At 39.5% G+C, this 16499-nt stretch overlaps 1 protein-coding gene across 1 annotated transcript in view; it reads left to right on the top strand.

The window, feature by feature from the left end:
- Positions 1–16499, top strand: part of MATCAP2 (microtubule associated tyrosine carboxypeptidase 2) — a 44812-nt gene that overhangs the window by 12504 nt on the left and 15809 nt on the right. Inside the window, exons 2-4 of the mRNA XM_067562447.1 lie at positions 1088–1773; positions 14670–14813; positions 16034–16166. Coding sequence (XP_067418548.1) covers positions 1088–1773; positions 14670–14813; positions 16034–16166 — 963 coding nt within the window. The remainder of the gene's footprint in view (positions 1–1087; positions 1774–14669; positions 14814–16033; positions 16167–16499) is intronic.

Here is a 16499-nt window from a genome sequence, read left to right as displayed (position 1 = left end):
AGAATAAATTGCACTTTTAAAGGACTTTACACATTATTTTTCTCTCCAGCACAATAAGGGAGTCCCTGAGAAACTGTGTCTAAGGTCTCATCTACACTGACAGTGGTGTATAAGGTAGCTACATGCCACATTGAAAAACAGACTGTGACCATGTGGCAGTGTGTAGCTGCAAGTGACAGTAAAAGGTGCTGGCTGGGGCCTTTCCCCTCTTGCTCCTTGCCTGCCAGAGCCTCTCCCCACTACTTGAGTCTTTTGCTGCGGCAGGAAAAGGCTCTGGCAGCTCCCTGCAGTGGGGAAAAACTCCAGAAGGGGAGTCAGCAGGACGCTAAATGGCTAAAAATAACAGTGTAGATGGGGAGGCACAGCTAGAACGTGTAGAGTCAGGAAGGGTATTTACTGTAAGGTTCTGGTGTGTTTTTTGTTCTATTCAGCTAAGCCATGTCTCACTATCTACACTGCTGTTTGTACCCGTGCTAGTAGGGCGTGCAGCGTATATACTCTTCATGCCGCTCTAAGTGTAGACATAGCCTCAGAGGAAACTTTCTGAGGCACGTCTCCCCTTTGGTCAGGAGGTGCACCTACACACTGCCACTTACAGCTGGTGTAATTCAAAGCTCACAGTTTTTTTAAACAGCAATTATTTTTTAAAAAAACCTTTAATGATAATTATATTTTGCTTCAAAACAAACGAGTAGAAAAGCTAATTACATAATATAACTATGTAAATGTATATAGTCATGCACAGCATCTGAATTTTAACAAGGTAATTAATTGCTGAGATGTGCACTGAGTTTGCACACCCATATCAGGCAACTGCACATGGAGCTGTTGGTACAAATTATTCCTGAAATTCCACATCTACCTTGTCTAACAACACACACACAGAGAAGTGTCTGTTTCCTTGTATCTTAAAATCAAGATTGGCTTAAGGTACTGTAGTTGCAATCAGGTGAAGTTATTTTGCATTCAAATTCTATGTTTCATACCCGTTATTCTGTTAGGTCCTAAGAATTGTATGTTGATATTGTATCTACAGAACAGTCAGATTTGTTCTAGCTTTTTGTTTTGTTTTCTTTTTTAAACGCAGAAAAACTTCACTGGCCTAAGCAAGAGCTCTCTAAAAAGTCAGTCTTGAGTCCAGAAGAACATAAGCTGATCAAGAATGAAAGCAGTCTTCAGCACCTGTCCTCTGGAATCCTTAAGGATATTTTCACCACAGGAACCAGTAGCTACAATGTCCTTCTGCAAAGTAAAGAGGAGAAAAAACACCACTCTCAAAAGCTGTCATCTGCCCACCACAAGAGACACAGAAAGTCCACCAAGTCTTCTACTACCTCGCGAAGCAACGAGCACCGCAAGATCAAAGCCCCACTGCCTTTGCTCAGTAGCGGATGGTACTGCACGAGCAGGCAGCCATCCATCTTTATCACTAGCCCAGTGTCTAGCAGTGTAAAGTTTACACGCAGTATTTCCGTTGCAGGGAACAGCATAGGACTGCCACCTCGACCCAAAAGCAAGGCTAAGAGGCATTATTTTTCTAGTCTATCAAAGCCAAAGCCGCCTCCATTTTCAAAAAGCCATGGTAAAGAGGTAGATGTCTCTGGCCGAAAACTCTGTATACTAACTGCCATCAAGCCTTCCAATGTGGAAAAAGAGAAGATTAAATTCTTCAAGTCCGATTTTATTTATAATCCTCAATTTGAATATGCAAATCCTGCATTGCCAAATGTGTTAGCTAAGCACAGCCAAGCATCTGACAAGTTCCTTAAACAGGTACAGTTATTGTCACACATGTTCCTTGTTCACTCCTCTTTGTAGAACCTTTTCCCAACAGGCTATATTAAAGTAGAGTATGAAAATATGGCAGCTGCCAGAATACAAATTATATGGGATATTAGTAGTACTGAATGCAGATCTGTATTATAGCAGTCTTTTCACTTTGAACGTATTTTGATTTTAATTTTTTTTTTTCAGGAATAAAGCACCTAAAACATCCTAGCATAATCTATAAGAATTTGTCCACAAGATGTTAATTACTAGATGTCTTTCTTTATTTCTTGTTTTCTTTGACTAGCCTGCTCTATGGATCAAGATTTCACTATAACTTTTTGTAGCTCTAAACCCATTTAAAGCATGAAAGGGACCATATAGTAATTACACAGGATCTAATCTAGGAAAAGTACACTGAATAAAGTAGGCTTTTTGTATATGGCTCAAGGGGGAGCGGCAGAAGAGCCTAGAAAACCCGCCAATGCTCTTAATGAAACAGGGATTTGGGGGCAATCATACATTTATTATTGCTTGCCTTAAGGTCACGATTATCAGATAAGCATGTGTTGATTTCATTTGGTTTAATTAGCTTTGGAAGGATTTTCACATTGCATTAGGCTCAGCCAGGCAGCGAATCAGTGCCTATGCCCTTGACTGTGATTGAAATTCTGTTCCAGGGACAGGTAAAGCTTCAGAAATCAGTTTTCCAATGACACATGGCCTAATTTCAGTGTGGGGTTATTAGGATGATGTTGTTTGTCTGATAACTAATCTGCAGAGTTTTCCCTTCATTTTAGTAATGTGGCTTTCTAACTATGTGTTCTCAGGCTCAAAATGTTTTTATTTAAACATTAAACTATTTTAAATGTAAACAAAATGAGACACAGTCAGTGCTTATCTACCCATTTTCAGAAGTGATCCCCTTTCCACTAGCTATCTTTTGGTAAGATTCTTGTCTAGCCTAGGAAAAATGAAAGATGTTTAGAAAATGTGTTTAATAGAGAATCCAATATTACAAGTGATGCCCTGGTTACAAGCCCTATCATTTTGTAGTAGGTTCTGTTTTGGTGGGTGTGAGTAGGCCAATTATTTCATTTCAAGGTAACGAAGCTCAGTGCAAAAATTTAAAACAAAAAACCAAACACCCATGATTCTAACATCTGATTGAAGAAGAATTTTATGGCCTTCACTTTCAAAACCTCTGAAGTTTCAGAGATTCATTTTTATTGATTCACATAGTTATCATATTTAAAAGGTGTAATTTGCAATTTTATTTTAAAGAATATATATTAATGTAACCCAGTAGCTTGGTTTTATTATTACCATGATGAAAAACAGAACTTACAATTTATCTGTTCTGTCCTAAGAAGTGACAAAATAGTCTATTTTTCTTTCTCTGTCATTTTTTTAAACAAATGTCCTTTTGCTCTTTCAATAATTTTAGAAGTATAAAAATAGATGATTGCAAATTCAGGTCCTCTTTTCCTTCTATAAGCAATAAAATAGTTTTATTATCAAAACTAAATTTTGCAGATTGCACTTGAATTCAAAAAGGCTAATGATATGAAAAACCAAACAATTCAGCCTATGTTAGATTTTTTTAAAAAATCAGACCATAAAAGGATTTTATATGAAGATTGCATATATCAAAACCTGTAACGTATCTGTTTAAAGGTTTGATTTCTTTCTGCATATTTCAGTAAACCTAAACACCGTAATAATGAATCGTCTTTTCTAATAATGAATGGTTCAGCAGTATGCTGTCTGTTTTTAGAGACTGAAATGTCACTTTAAACTTTTCTAGTTCATAATTGAATGTGGAGAACTACAATTTTTAATATCATAATACAAAAACAGTGCTGTATGTTTGTCACCTCTCCAGTGAACCATGACATTTCTGATCATTTCTCTTTAGTCAGATGCGTAACAACGGAAAACTGCTTTTCCCAGATAGAGCTGTGAATTGCTTGATCAAATGAATTATTTTAAGTGATTGACATTGTAAAGAAAAACAACATCTAAAAGTTTGACTTGTTAAGGAATTGAATAAACAGATTCTGGACTTTAAATAAACAAAATAGCAGCAGTCATAACTCAAGTAATAGTAATTCCAGCAGGTGGCACTATTTCTTTTCATGAACTATAGAAAACCTCATCTTCATGCAGATTTGAATATAGACTCTTACAGATTTTATCCAGATGAGCCAACATAGTATCCAAAATGACATACAAGTTGTTGCCTCACTGCAGTGTGAATTGAAAGTCTGAACTGAAAAATGAGTTTGGGAAGAGAAGGGGAAACACTCTATAGCCTTTTATAGTTACTGATACATTCTGAAGAGACAGTTTCAGCTCTTGGAACTAGTTAACAAACAGTTCTCAGTATGTCAAGTAGTTTGTAGTCAAACACTGCTATATACAGTACATAAAGCATTTTCCCTATAACAGAATGTAGGCCTCAGTGTTTATGCAACTTTCTCAGGCTTTGATTGGTTACCTTAATTATTCTGGAAGGGCTTTTTCTACAAGAGAAACCAAATAAATTATAACAACTTACATATGGTTGGCTTCCTAGACTGTAACACTGTTGACTGGGTCCCCTGACTATATCTTTGTAACTGGTTTGGCTAGTTCTCCTTTCTTTCAGCTCTGTGCAGGAGAACAGCTCAGAATACATTATCTGATCTTTGCAGGGACTGCTCTTTGTGCCTATGCTTTGGGCTCTCTGAACCCTACTTTGGCACTATGGGATAACTGCCCAAGTTTTCTCAGAATGCACAGATAGAAAACACAGTGTAGTAGTTGTGGACACACAAACTCAGTTGACACATGGCTGTGTCGTGGACACAGCTCAACCATGTTTATTATAACTGGATCTGGTGAGAGCATAAAAATGGTTTATTTGCAATGGATGTGTTAGGTTGCTGCTAGTGTCCTCAACCTATCCCTACACTTTTACATATTTGAATAGGTTATTCTCCTTTGGAGTTGAATTCATCTGGCCAAGAAGGGTTCATCTCATGATCCTCAAAGGATTTTGTACACCTTTTCACAGGAATGTATCCATGAGAACCTAGTATTTATATAGCACTTTTGATCCCTAGGTCTCAAAGCACTTTACAACGGTTAGTAAATATCATAAGCCCCATTTTCAGATGGGGGATAGAGGCACAGAGTGGTTCACTGACTTGCCCAAGGTCACATAACAAGCCAATAGAGCCTAGGTTTCCTGACTCTGAGACCAGTGCGCCATCCATTGGTTCACAGAGACTCCCAAGCCTAGCATTAGCGATCGGCGTCTCCTGTCACTGAGAGCTTCATTTATGTTCAGTGTTCTAAAGACATTTCCTCACTGTTATTTATAATGAAGTAGTAGTAGAAAATATTGCAGTCTGATTAGTTAAATAGCAGTGCATTCTTCTGAGATAGCAGCACCATATGCCAGAGCTGCTTTTATTTGCCAAACTGTATCACAGTTAATATCAACATTCCTCTATAAGCAATGTCAAAATGCAGGAGTATCTACTAAAGATTACCTGTAATTGCCTTTACTAAGCCTCTTCATTTTCCTTTATGGGTGAGCTTTCATGTTGTGAACAAACTTATTCCCAACATCTCACTCTTAACGCCTCTCAGCCAAGATCAAAGCCAAGGACAGGAGTCAGAATACCTGGATTTCATTCTTGACTCTGTTACTGACTTCTCATGTGACTTTAAGCTAGTCACTTACCACCAAAATTTCAAAAGCAGCTAACTGATTTGGCTACCTCCATTCTTGGCGTGCTCGTCTTGAAACTCCTAGGACTTGAAACTGCTGGGCATCCACAGCTACAACTGAGGTCAGCGGGAGTTGTGGGTGTTTAGTGCTTTCTGAAAGTCAGGCCGAAGGTGTCTGAAGTTGGGCTTCCAAAAACCGAGGCTCCCAAAACCAGCGGCCACTTCTGAAAACGTTGGCCTTAACCTATCTGTGCCTCAGTTTCCCAGCTTGTAAATAGGAATAAATATTACCTCCCTAACTCACAAGACTATAGAGAGGCCAATTTTAACAGTGTACATAAAGCAGTTTGACTTGACTATTAAAGGAATGATTTTAAAAAAAATTTCTATTTACAGAATTTAAAATATGAAACTTTTTCACAAGGATTTATTACAATTTTGATCAAATTATTTAAGAACTTTTCAAAGGCAATGTCATAATAAATAATCGCACAAGGTGACTTTAGATTTACAAAGATAAAAAGGCACAGGGATCTTGCTCATACAGCATATTATGGCGTTTGGGGCAGTTGCATTGCTCTGCCTTTGGCCTCATGACTAATAATCCACTCAAGGTATGGCAGGATCTTAGCCTGGAACACTCCCTATTGTTTATTCTTGCTTAAACATATTACTGTGATTATTAGATAATTAATGTATTATTGTTGTGGTTAAACTATGAAGTTCAACATAGTTGTGACAGAAAGTTTTAGGGCCTGATCCAGCTCTCAATGGAGAAGTTCTCATTGTCATCTACGAGAGCTGGACTGTAGCCATAGGGACAGATTCTGCCGCCCTCCATGCTGAGTAGCACTATAATCTGAGAGGAGTTCATTCAGTGTGAATAAGGTGGCAGAACTGGACTCTTACTGATCAATTGGTGCAGTAATTTCACATAACAGCACTGTCTGTTAAATCTGATTTAAATCCTTATTTCCAACATCTTAATACATTTTAGTAAAATTTATCCACTATTCATTTTTGAGAGGTGGAATTGGATAGATGTGGGGGCAAGAAAGGGAGAGGGAGAGGGAGAGAAAAGAGGAATGGGAAGTAGAATAAGAGACGATTGGTCAATTAAGTTTCATTGTGATGCAGGTCTCTGTTGCATGTTCAAAGGGAGTTGAGCCTCAGAGTCTATAAATAGGTGCCCAGTTCTTGGGATTTCAGGTGCTTACCTAACAGACTACACTGAATTTCCTTGTTTCAAAAGCAGTGAAGAAAATTCTATGTCTAGAGGAGTTTAAATTCTGTTTAAATATTAATTGTTCAATGAAACGAGATACACATAGCAACTAATAGATAACATGAATATCTGAAAAGATCTGGTGCATTATAAGAGAAACTGAAAAACTGGTGTGCTGAATTATTCAGGTTACTCAGTGAAAGTAAACTGTACTCCTGTAATTAAATAGGGATCTTATTTTTCATATAAGTGATGTATACAAGCATGAGAGCACACATCAGAATGTGCACAGTGACAGGAAAACACCCATTTAAAATGAATATCAGAAGATGGTTAGAACAAATTTATAATTCAGCCTTTTTAAAAACACTTTGAGAAAGCACACAGGTTCCCTGACTAATAAACAAACTGGGCAATTAACTAAGAATTAAATGTTACTTAGATTTCTTCTTTGCTTTTAGCTTCTAATTCTGAGAGTTGCTAACAGCCAGCAATTTTCACTGCAATTAGTACTGTACAAAGACTAGGCCTCATGTGAGGAAGGAAGTGCAGAATGCGAAATTCACCCTTGTGCAGAAGGCCAGCACATTAAGCATAGGCTCTAATAATAAAGATTTGGTCTGTGAGAAGCAAGCAAATTATTCCTTCCTTTAAGGAACTCATATTCTTCCCTTTAAAACAAAATCAGAACAAACTAGTGCATAATCTGTCTGAAGTAATTTTTAAATTAAACAAATTGACTTGACCTGTCAACTGAGAAACTGAGAAACAACTGAGTTATTAGCGTAGAGTAATTCCTCTAAACTTTACTCATCTGTAAGACTCAGTCACAACTATGCATTTATATAGATCTGATCCAAAACCCACAGAAATCACTGGAAAGATTCCCATTGATTTCAGTGGGTTTTGGATCAGGCCTATAATATACACATCCCATTATAGTTCTTGTCACTCAGTCATATATATATATAAAATAAGACAATGAACAGAAAAGTGAAAACAACAGCCCTAACTAAGCTTCATTTGAATGTTCAAAACCATCCTCATTTGGTGCAAACTGATGTAACTCCATTGAAGTCAGACCTTCCCCAGTTTACTGCAGCTGAGGATCTGGCCTCTATATTTTATAAATATTTTTTAATTGATTTCTTTTTAGAAAAGCAGTGTTTCCATAGCTTCATGTTTTTGGTATCTGTGGGATTTATTTTCCATTCTGTCATTTCAAAACAGAAACTTCCCCCTCTGTTGAATATTGAGCTGTGCAGTTATAAACACACACATTCCAGGGGTCAGACAACATCACAGTAACCACAAAAGCCTAAGTAAAGTGATTTGGGATGCCATCATAAACCTGAGATGTGTGCATGGCTTTCCCGGTTTACTCTGTATATTTTCAGAGACACACACACACACACACATATAATCACCTCAGCTTTTACAAGAAAATCTTTTACAAATTAAAACATATGAACTACTACTCCTCACTGATGTGTTTGTTGGTAATGAGACCTGATTCAGTTCCCATTGAAATCAATAACAAAAATCCCATTGGCTTTAGTGGGAACAGCAGAAAACTCTAAGTACTCTGCCAGTTAAGGGCCGGATCCTGGGGTCTGTCTGAAGGGGAGGGCAATCGTGACTTAAAGCTCACCTTTGCACTCCCCTGGTCCTGGGACTACCATATGCAAGGCCAGTTATCCAGTGTAATTTGGAGCAGCTGAGGATTTCTCGAATGTTTGCCAGCTGCAAATGGCTTCAGTGGGCCGACACTGCAGCTAATATGGGGCATTATTATGGGATGGGGCATTCTGGCCACTCTCTCTGTGCGCTGATCCAGCAGCCAGAGGGAGTTGGGGAGTGTGTAAGAGCTTCTGCCTGGCCTATAGCACGAAAGATCCTGCTTGTACTGGAGTGATCCTTCCAGCCCCAGATGCACTAGTTCTGGGGACAGATTGTGCTGGCAGTGCTGCACAACTTAGCTGCATGTACCTGAGGATCTGGCCCTATAGCTCCAACAGTAATGAAAACCTTTTTATCTGATTTACTGTTATGTCGTGCAGATTATTATGCACTCCACTCACATCACTTAAAAAGCAGTTCAGTAAATAACTGGATATGGTAAATCAGGAGCAGATGTCTGTCAGGGAGGAAAGGTCATGCCGATTACACATAATACATAGATATATCCTTTGTCCCTGAACCTATGTAAAAAAAAAAAAAAAAGAATGGCTTCTTTTGACCAATCACCTTTCTTTAGAGCTAAATTTAGTGAACTATGCTACTGATGTTACAGTTGAATAGAGCCCTCAGATCTTACAGGAGGCCCTTTGGATGTAGTAAGTGTGAGAGGCAACATTCTGAGCTTGATCATAGGAAAATATCAGGAATGGAGTGGAATATCTGATCAGCATTCAGAGAATCTCTCTCTCTTTCAGCCAAGATCTCCAATACTTAAAGAACACCTCATGCATAGCATTAGTGTGTTCCAATGGCATTTGCTTGGTGTTGCTCAGTTTTAGTTCAAACAAAACAAGACTGTAGCTGCGTAAGTTTCTAAATTAATCATAACTTGTGCCCAGTAAATCCACCCACAGGTTCCCCAAATATCAGAATAATCTAGTTGCAAACAGTGTGCATAGTCACCTTATTATCGCTGTGTGCTGATAGTCAGCATTTTAAAAAAAGTCGTTTCCCATTATTATTAGTGGTATTATATTAGCAGTAATAATGTGGTAAGGCTTAATCCTGTTCTAGTCTATTTTATGTAGGTTCCTATAGTGTCCTTATCACTGTAGCATCTGGGCACCTTCCAGTAATACACTAACATGAGAACGGCCATTTTAGATCAGATCAACCAGCTAGTCCAGCATCCTGTCTTCCAACAGTGGCCAATGCCAGATGCTTCAGAGAACAGAATGAACAGAACAGGTAATCATAAAGTGAGCCATCCCGTCGCCCATGCCCAGCTTCTGGCAAACAGCAATCCCTGTCTATCCTCACTAAAAACCATTGATGGACCTATCCTTCATTTATCTAGCTCTTTTTTTAACCTCGTTATAGTCTTGGCCTTCACAACATCTTCTGGCAAGGAGTTCTACAGGTTGACTGTGTGTTGTGTGAAGTAATATTTCCTTTAGTTCGTTTTAAACCTGCTGCCTATTAATTTCATTTGGTGATCCCTAGTTTTTGTGTTATGAGGAGTAAATAACACTTTCTTATTTACTTTCTCCATACCAGTCATTATTTTATAGACCTCTATTATATCCCCTCTTAGTTGTCTCTTTTCCAAGATGAAAAGTCCCAGTTTTATTAATCTCTCCTCATATGGAAGCTGTTCCATACCCCTAATCATTTTTGCTGCCCTTTTTAAATTCAATTCAATTCAACTCCTTTTTTAAGATGGGGTGACCAGATCTGCATGCAGTATTCAAGATGTGGGCATACTATGGATTTATAAAGAGGCAATATGATATTTTCTGTCTTATTATCTATCCCTTTCCTAATGGTTCCCAACATTCTGTTAGCTTTTTTTGGACTGCTGCTGCACATTGAACGGATGTTTTCAGAGAACTACCCACAATGACTCCAAGATCTCTTTCTTGAGACCCCATCATTTTATATGTATAGTTGGGATTATGTTTTCCAATGTGCAGTACTTTGCATTTATCAACATTGAATTTCATCTGCCATTTTGTTGCCCAGTGACCCAGTTTGTAAGATCTTTTTGTAACACTTCTCAGTCTGCTTTGGACTGACCTAGCTTGAGCAGTTTTGTATCATCTGCAAATTTTGCCTCTTCACTTTTTACCCCTTTATCTAGATCATTTAGAAATATGGTGAACAGTACTGATCCCAGTACAGACCCCTGGGGGACATCACTATTTACCTCTCTCCATTCTGAAAACTGATAATTTATTCCTACCCTTTGTTTCCTATCTTTTAACCAGTTACTTATCCAGTAGCGGACCTTCCCTCTTGTCCCATGACAGCTTACTTTACTTAAGAGCCTTTGGTGAGGGACCTTATCAAAGGATTTCTGAAAATCTAAGTACACTATATCCACTGAGTCACCCTTGTCCACATACTTGTTGACCCCCTCAGAGAATTTTAGTACATTGGTGAGGCATGATTTCCCTTTACAAAAACCACGTTGACTCTTCCTCAACAAATCGTGTTCATCTATGTGTCTGTTAATTCTGTTCTTTACTATAGATTTAAACCAATTTGCCTGGTATTGAAGTTAGGTATACTGGCCTGTAATTGCCAGGATTGCCTCTGGAGCCTTTTAAAAAAATTGGCATCACATTAGCTATCCTCCAGTCATCCAGTACAGAAGCTGATTTAAATGATAGGTTACATACCACAGTTAGTAGTTCTGCAATTTCACTTTTGAGTTCCTTCAGAACAATTGGGTAAATACTATCTGGTCCTGGTGTCTTATTATTGTTTAATTTATCAGTTTGTTTCAAAACCTCCTCTAATGACACATCTATCTGGGACAGTGCCTGGATTTGTCACCTAAAAAGTATAGCTCAGATTTAGGAATCTCCCTCACATCCTCAGCCATGAAGACCGATGCAAAGAATTCATTTAGTTTCTCCACAATAGCTTTATCTTCCTTGAGTGCTCCTTTAGCATCTCAATCGTCCAGTGGCCCCACTGGTTGTTTAGCAGGCTTCCTGCTTCTGATTTACTTAAAACATTTTTTGCTGTTACTTTTTGAATCTTTGGCTAACTGTTCTTCAAATTCTTTTTTGGCCTTCCTGATTATGTTTTTACACTTCACTTGCCAGAGTTTATACTTTTTTCTATGTTCCTCAGTAGGATTTAACTTTTACTTTTTAAAGGATGCCTTTTTGCCTCCAGCTGCTTCTTTTACTTCATTGTTTAGCCATGGTGGCACTCTTTTGGTCCTCTTACTATGTTTTTTAATTTGGGGTATACATATAAACTGAGCCTCTATTATTGTGTCTTTAAAAATGCAGTTTTCATGGGATTTCACTTTTGGCACTGTACTTTTAAATTTCTGTTTAACTGATGTCCTCACTTTTATGTAGTTCCCCTTTCTGGAATTAAATCCTACCACAGTGGGTTGCTTTGGAGATTTCCCTCACACAGGGATGTTAAATGTTATGATGTTATGGTCACTATTACCAAGTGGTTCAGCTATATTCACCTCTTGGACCAGATCCTGTGCTCCACTTAGGACTAAATCAAGAATGGTCTCTTCTCTTGTGGGTTCCAGGACTAGCTGCTTCAAGAAGCAGTCTTTTAAGACTTAGCAATGTGACTAACATTGGTCTCATATGGTTCCTTCTCTTTGATCCTCTCCCAAGGGAAGGTGCTGAGTTCCTCCTAACTTCAGAGTGAATACAGGATATTCGAAACCGCCTTCGGAAGTTTCCAGTATCTTGCAGGATCAGGCCTATAACTGGCAACCCAGTTTTCAGATGCAGTTCTCATAATTAAACCATTGAAATCTCATTTTTGCAAGAAACTAAGGCTCTATCTAGGCCGGTGGTTCTCAAACTTTTAAAATGGAGCCCCCCCCCCGGTGGATTTTTGTACAACAGTTACGCCCCCTCCCCTGAACTCACCCACCACTTTCAGGAAAAAAAAACCGGGCAGCAGGCAGGGGAGTGGGGGTCGGCAGCTGCAGCCGTGGCAGGGGTGTCGCGGGGAGCAGGGGTGGCAGCAGCAGCATGGGGAGCAGGAACGTGCCCAGTAGCGACTGGGGGGGCTGCTGCTGTGGGAGGCGGGCGGCAGTAGTGGCTGCTGGGAGCAGTGGCAGTAGCATGGGGAGCGGGCCTGGTAGCAGTGAGAGGCTGCTGCTGTGGGAGGCAGGTGGTGGCGGCTACCAGGAGCAGTGGCAGCGTGGGGAGCGTTCAGAGTAGCAGCGGGGGGCTGCTGCTGCTGCTGCAGGAGGTGGGTGAGGATAGCTGCGCAAACTGAGAGCCTGCGCAAATAGAGCCCATCCAGCTCCTCACCCAGCATGCCCCCCAACTCCGCCCACGGCGATCCCGCCCACAAGATCCATCTCGCGCCCCCCCCCCGTTTGAGAACCGCTGGTCTAGGTTGCAAGATTGCAGCTTGAGTCAGCATGCCTGAGGTAGCTTTAATTTAGCTAGCTCAGGTTCTGGAACAGTGAAGTTGGGGCAACGTGCGCGTCGTAAATAATTTCCTGGGTAATTTCTTGAGAAGCTAGTCCACATTGAGGTAAGTGCTGTCACGCTTCATTGTTCTGCGACCTGAGCGAGCTAGATGAAAGCTAGCTCGGGGCATGTCTACACAAATTGCAGCCACACGCAATGACTGTAAACCAGTCCTAGCCTCAGAGATACTTACTCAGAGCTCAGTCCTGCAAGATAGTGCAGACACTGAAATCCCATTCATAATAGCTGTATTTGAGGACACTAGGACCTGGTCCTCAATAAGGGAGACAACAAGAAATATTGGAGGAATAAATTTGAAATGATGTGACATCGTCTTAGAGATGTGTAGTTTTCTATAAACAGTCCAGTGCAGCATTGTCAACTTTCAGTTTTATAGCAAGTCTCATGATATTTCATGTTTGTCTGAATGCTCCAGCTCCAGGAGTCTTATGAACATATGAGAATCTCAGCTTTTTTTTTTTTTTCCCCTCTAAAGGAGATTTCTAGCCCTGATGGTTGTAGGGAAAAGCGTGAAAATGTGACCCAAACAAACCCTAAAGGCTCAAAAAACAGCAGGGAAATAAAAAGAACTCAAACCATTTTTTTAGCCAAAACATGATTGTTTAGCCAATTTCATGATTTTTTTAACACTTGTGGGTGGCAATATTGGTAGTGATATGCTGGATGGAGTTCCTGGGAACTCCTTGTACAAATTTTCCCAACAAATAGAATTCTCCTGTCATCCTGCCTCTGAGGGAGTTCTCTTCCTTGCTTTGCTACTGCTAAATCATCTCTACCAAAGCTGACATATCTCTGAATATCATAAAAATTGATCTTCATAAGTATTTTATTGTCTTTGGAGTGCACTAAATGACAGAGTGTTTGAAAACAAATCGAGGTGGGCTATCCCCATCTCCCCTATAAGATCTTCAGCTCACATTAACCTCAGTTCCCATCATACAAGTTGAACACTGTATTGTGCTGTCTATATTCAGTCCTGTTTTCAGCAACCAAGTATAAGCATTTCCAGAGAAATACACTTACTGGTTTGTCAGTCAAGTGGTTTTTGCCTCCTTCCTTTTTTGTGCTTCTGAGAAAATTATTCCCATATTTAAATAGGAAAACAGTGACTAGATTTCCCAGTCCTTCACCCCTTCCTCTCTCCAAACACATACATCATTTGTACAGAGGGGCTAAAATATCAGGAATATGTCAGGAATGCTTAGTCATGATTCAGCATTTCTAAATTTAAAAATATCAAGAAATAAAACGGGGAGATTGTAATAATGCTTAACATTTGTACTTGGATGGGAAAATGTATGGCAGAAGTGCTAACTCCTTAAACCTCACAACATCCCTGTTAGGTAGGCAAGAACATATTTGCATTTCTGATGCCGTTTCTGAGACGAAGAGGCTCAGACCCATGGGGAGTTAGGCACCTAAATACCATTGAGGATCTGGATTTAAGTGATTTTTCCAAAGTCATAAAGGGAATTGGTTTCCATTTACTAAGCTAATACTAGGTGTCCACAGCATAGCAGTGTCCATAGGGGTCTAAGATGAGTAAACCAGGTTTCCAGAACTTTTTCTCAATGTATTTGCATTCATATGAGGCTCTGAAGATGACAGAAGTTGCTTGCGGAGGGTGTTAACTTATATGTAACTACTAGAGTTCAATAATGCATCCCATGATAGTAAAAGGGAAAAAACAACCATTTGTCCCATAGCTGCAGAGCTAATACAGTTGCTAGTCTGCAGCTGGAATCTTATTGCACTTATGTCTGCTATGCTTTTGTCTTTTACAGTCTGTCAATATTATGGAACGGACGTTGCAGAAATATGGAAGCTATGAAAAGTTTGAGCAGGCCACTGGAGGTAGCCTGCTGCCAAAAAGTCGCATCTGGAATCATGTCAGGAAATACATGGTGAAAGAAGGCTGCCTTGGTGAGGTAGGAGGCACACAAGATCAATGAAGAAGCTTCCCCTTTAACCACAGATTTAGAAATTAGAAAGAGAAAAGACCTGTAAGGTTATCTAGTAGTGCATCCCTTGTCAGAATAGGATTACTTCTTGCATTTTATTTTCTAATGGGTTTGTCCATTCTAGTTCTTCAATGATCTAAACAATGTGGCTTCCACCAATTCTCTTGGTAATAGTGTAATAGAGCTCATCAGGAAGCCTCCCTGCTACATGAATTGTGTGTTCCCCTTCTTAATTTCATTCTATTACTTGTAGGTTTACCCTAAATAACAACTCTCCTTCCTTATCCCTTCAGTTATTTGTAGAGTAGCACATTTCCATTTAGTTACCACTTGTATGTCTGCCCCAAACTGCACTGGGTTTTTGCCATATCACATCACGATCTCCTCTAATTTGCAGCCATCTTATATTGCAAAGCTGTTTTTTGCTGCTTCCTATATTTCTTCTTCCTGTTGTATACATTTATGCTGAATTAGGTTTAAATAAGAGAGCTATGCTGGATTTTGCCAGCTAGACCTCATTGGTTTGTCTAGTCTTACCTGCATGTCAGGAATGACCATATACAGTGGGTGAAATTTACTCCTGTGAAGAGAGTCCACACAAAGATTGTGCATGACTTAATCCACCAGAATAGGATTTAAGTGAGCATTAAGTGGCCCATAAAGCATCATAATGCAGCAAGATAGCACACTTCTGTAGGTGACCTTTAAAGATGTGAAATGAATTTTTATTTTTAGTTTAAACGTAGATTTAAGTCTACGTATATTCAGTCAATTTAAATACCGATTTGTCAAGATTTTTTTAAAATCTACCTTCTTTTGCTACTAGTAAGACACAAGGTTCCAATAAATGACTTAAAAGAGAATTATTTTCTCTTTTCTCAGTTTGTTTACTTTGCGCCTTTGACAGCACTTTTTGTTCAGTCACTTTCACTGTTCCCTCTCTGTTGGACAGTTAGGTTCCAATTCTGCAATCTGGTTTGCATGTGTGATCCTTATGCCCATGCAGAGTCCCACTGAAGTCAATGAGACTTCACACAGACACAGGGGGACTAGAACCTTTCTAGACACACAAAAACATAGCACATGGGGTGATTTGCCTCTTGTTGGGAAGTGGGAGGAAGAATAAAGAGGCAAAAGCAGGAAAGGAAAAGAGCTCTTGTATGCCTCAAGCCTTCCTTTCGCTTTAGATTGTAGTTCATCTCACTGAGGACCTGCTTTCTCGTGCCTCAATGACAGTGGTGAATGGCCGCCCAACTCTGACTATCAATGTTTCCACTGCACGTGAACACTGGCTAGAAGGGATGCTGAGGCATGAAATAGGTATGGACATTTTATGAATTCTTCATGCAGGAGAGAATATGTGCATTCCTATTTAATATTTGTATTCAGTACCACTGACAACTGGCAAGGCATTGTACAAACCCAAAAGGACGGATGGCCCCTGCCACAAAGAGCTTATACTGGAGATGTGGTAAAGCATAAGAAAGGACTATTTGTAACTGTAATATACAGTAGAGCTAAAACACTCAGGTAGTACCTTGAGATATGTAGATGTGATAAATATTGCCGGTGAACCCCAAATCTGTGCAAGTCCCCCTGGGTTTTGAGTTATTTGGGGAGAGGATAAGAGACCAAACAACTCATGACAGACAT

The sequence above is a fragment of the Emydura macquarii genome, unplaced genomic scaffold (assembly GCF_026122565.2).
Source record: "Emydura macquarii macquarii isolate MOO-44397 ecotype Brisbane River unplaced genomic scaffold, CSIRO-AGI_Emac_v2 contig_2432, whole genome shotgun sequence".
Lineage (NCBI taxonomy): Eukaryota > Metazoa > Chordata > Testudines > Chelidae > Emydura > Emydura macquarii.
The sequence above is the reverse complement of the archived record's forward strand: the minus strand, read 5'-3'. Positions and strand labels throughout refer to the sequence as shown.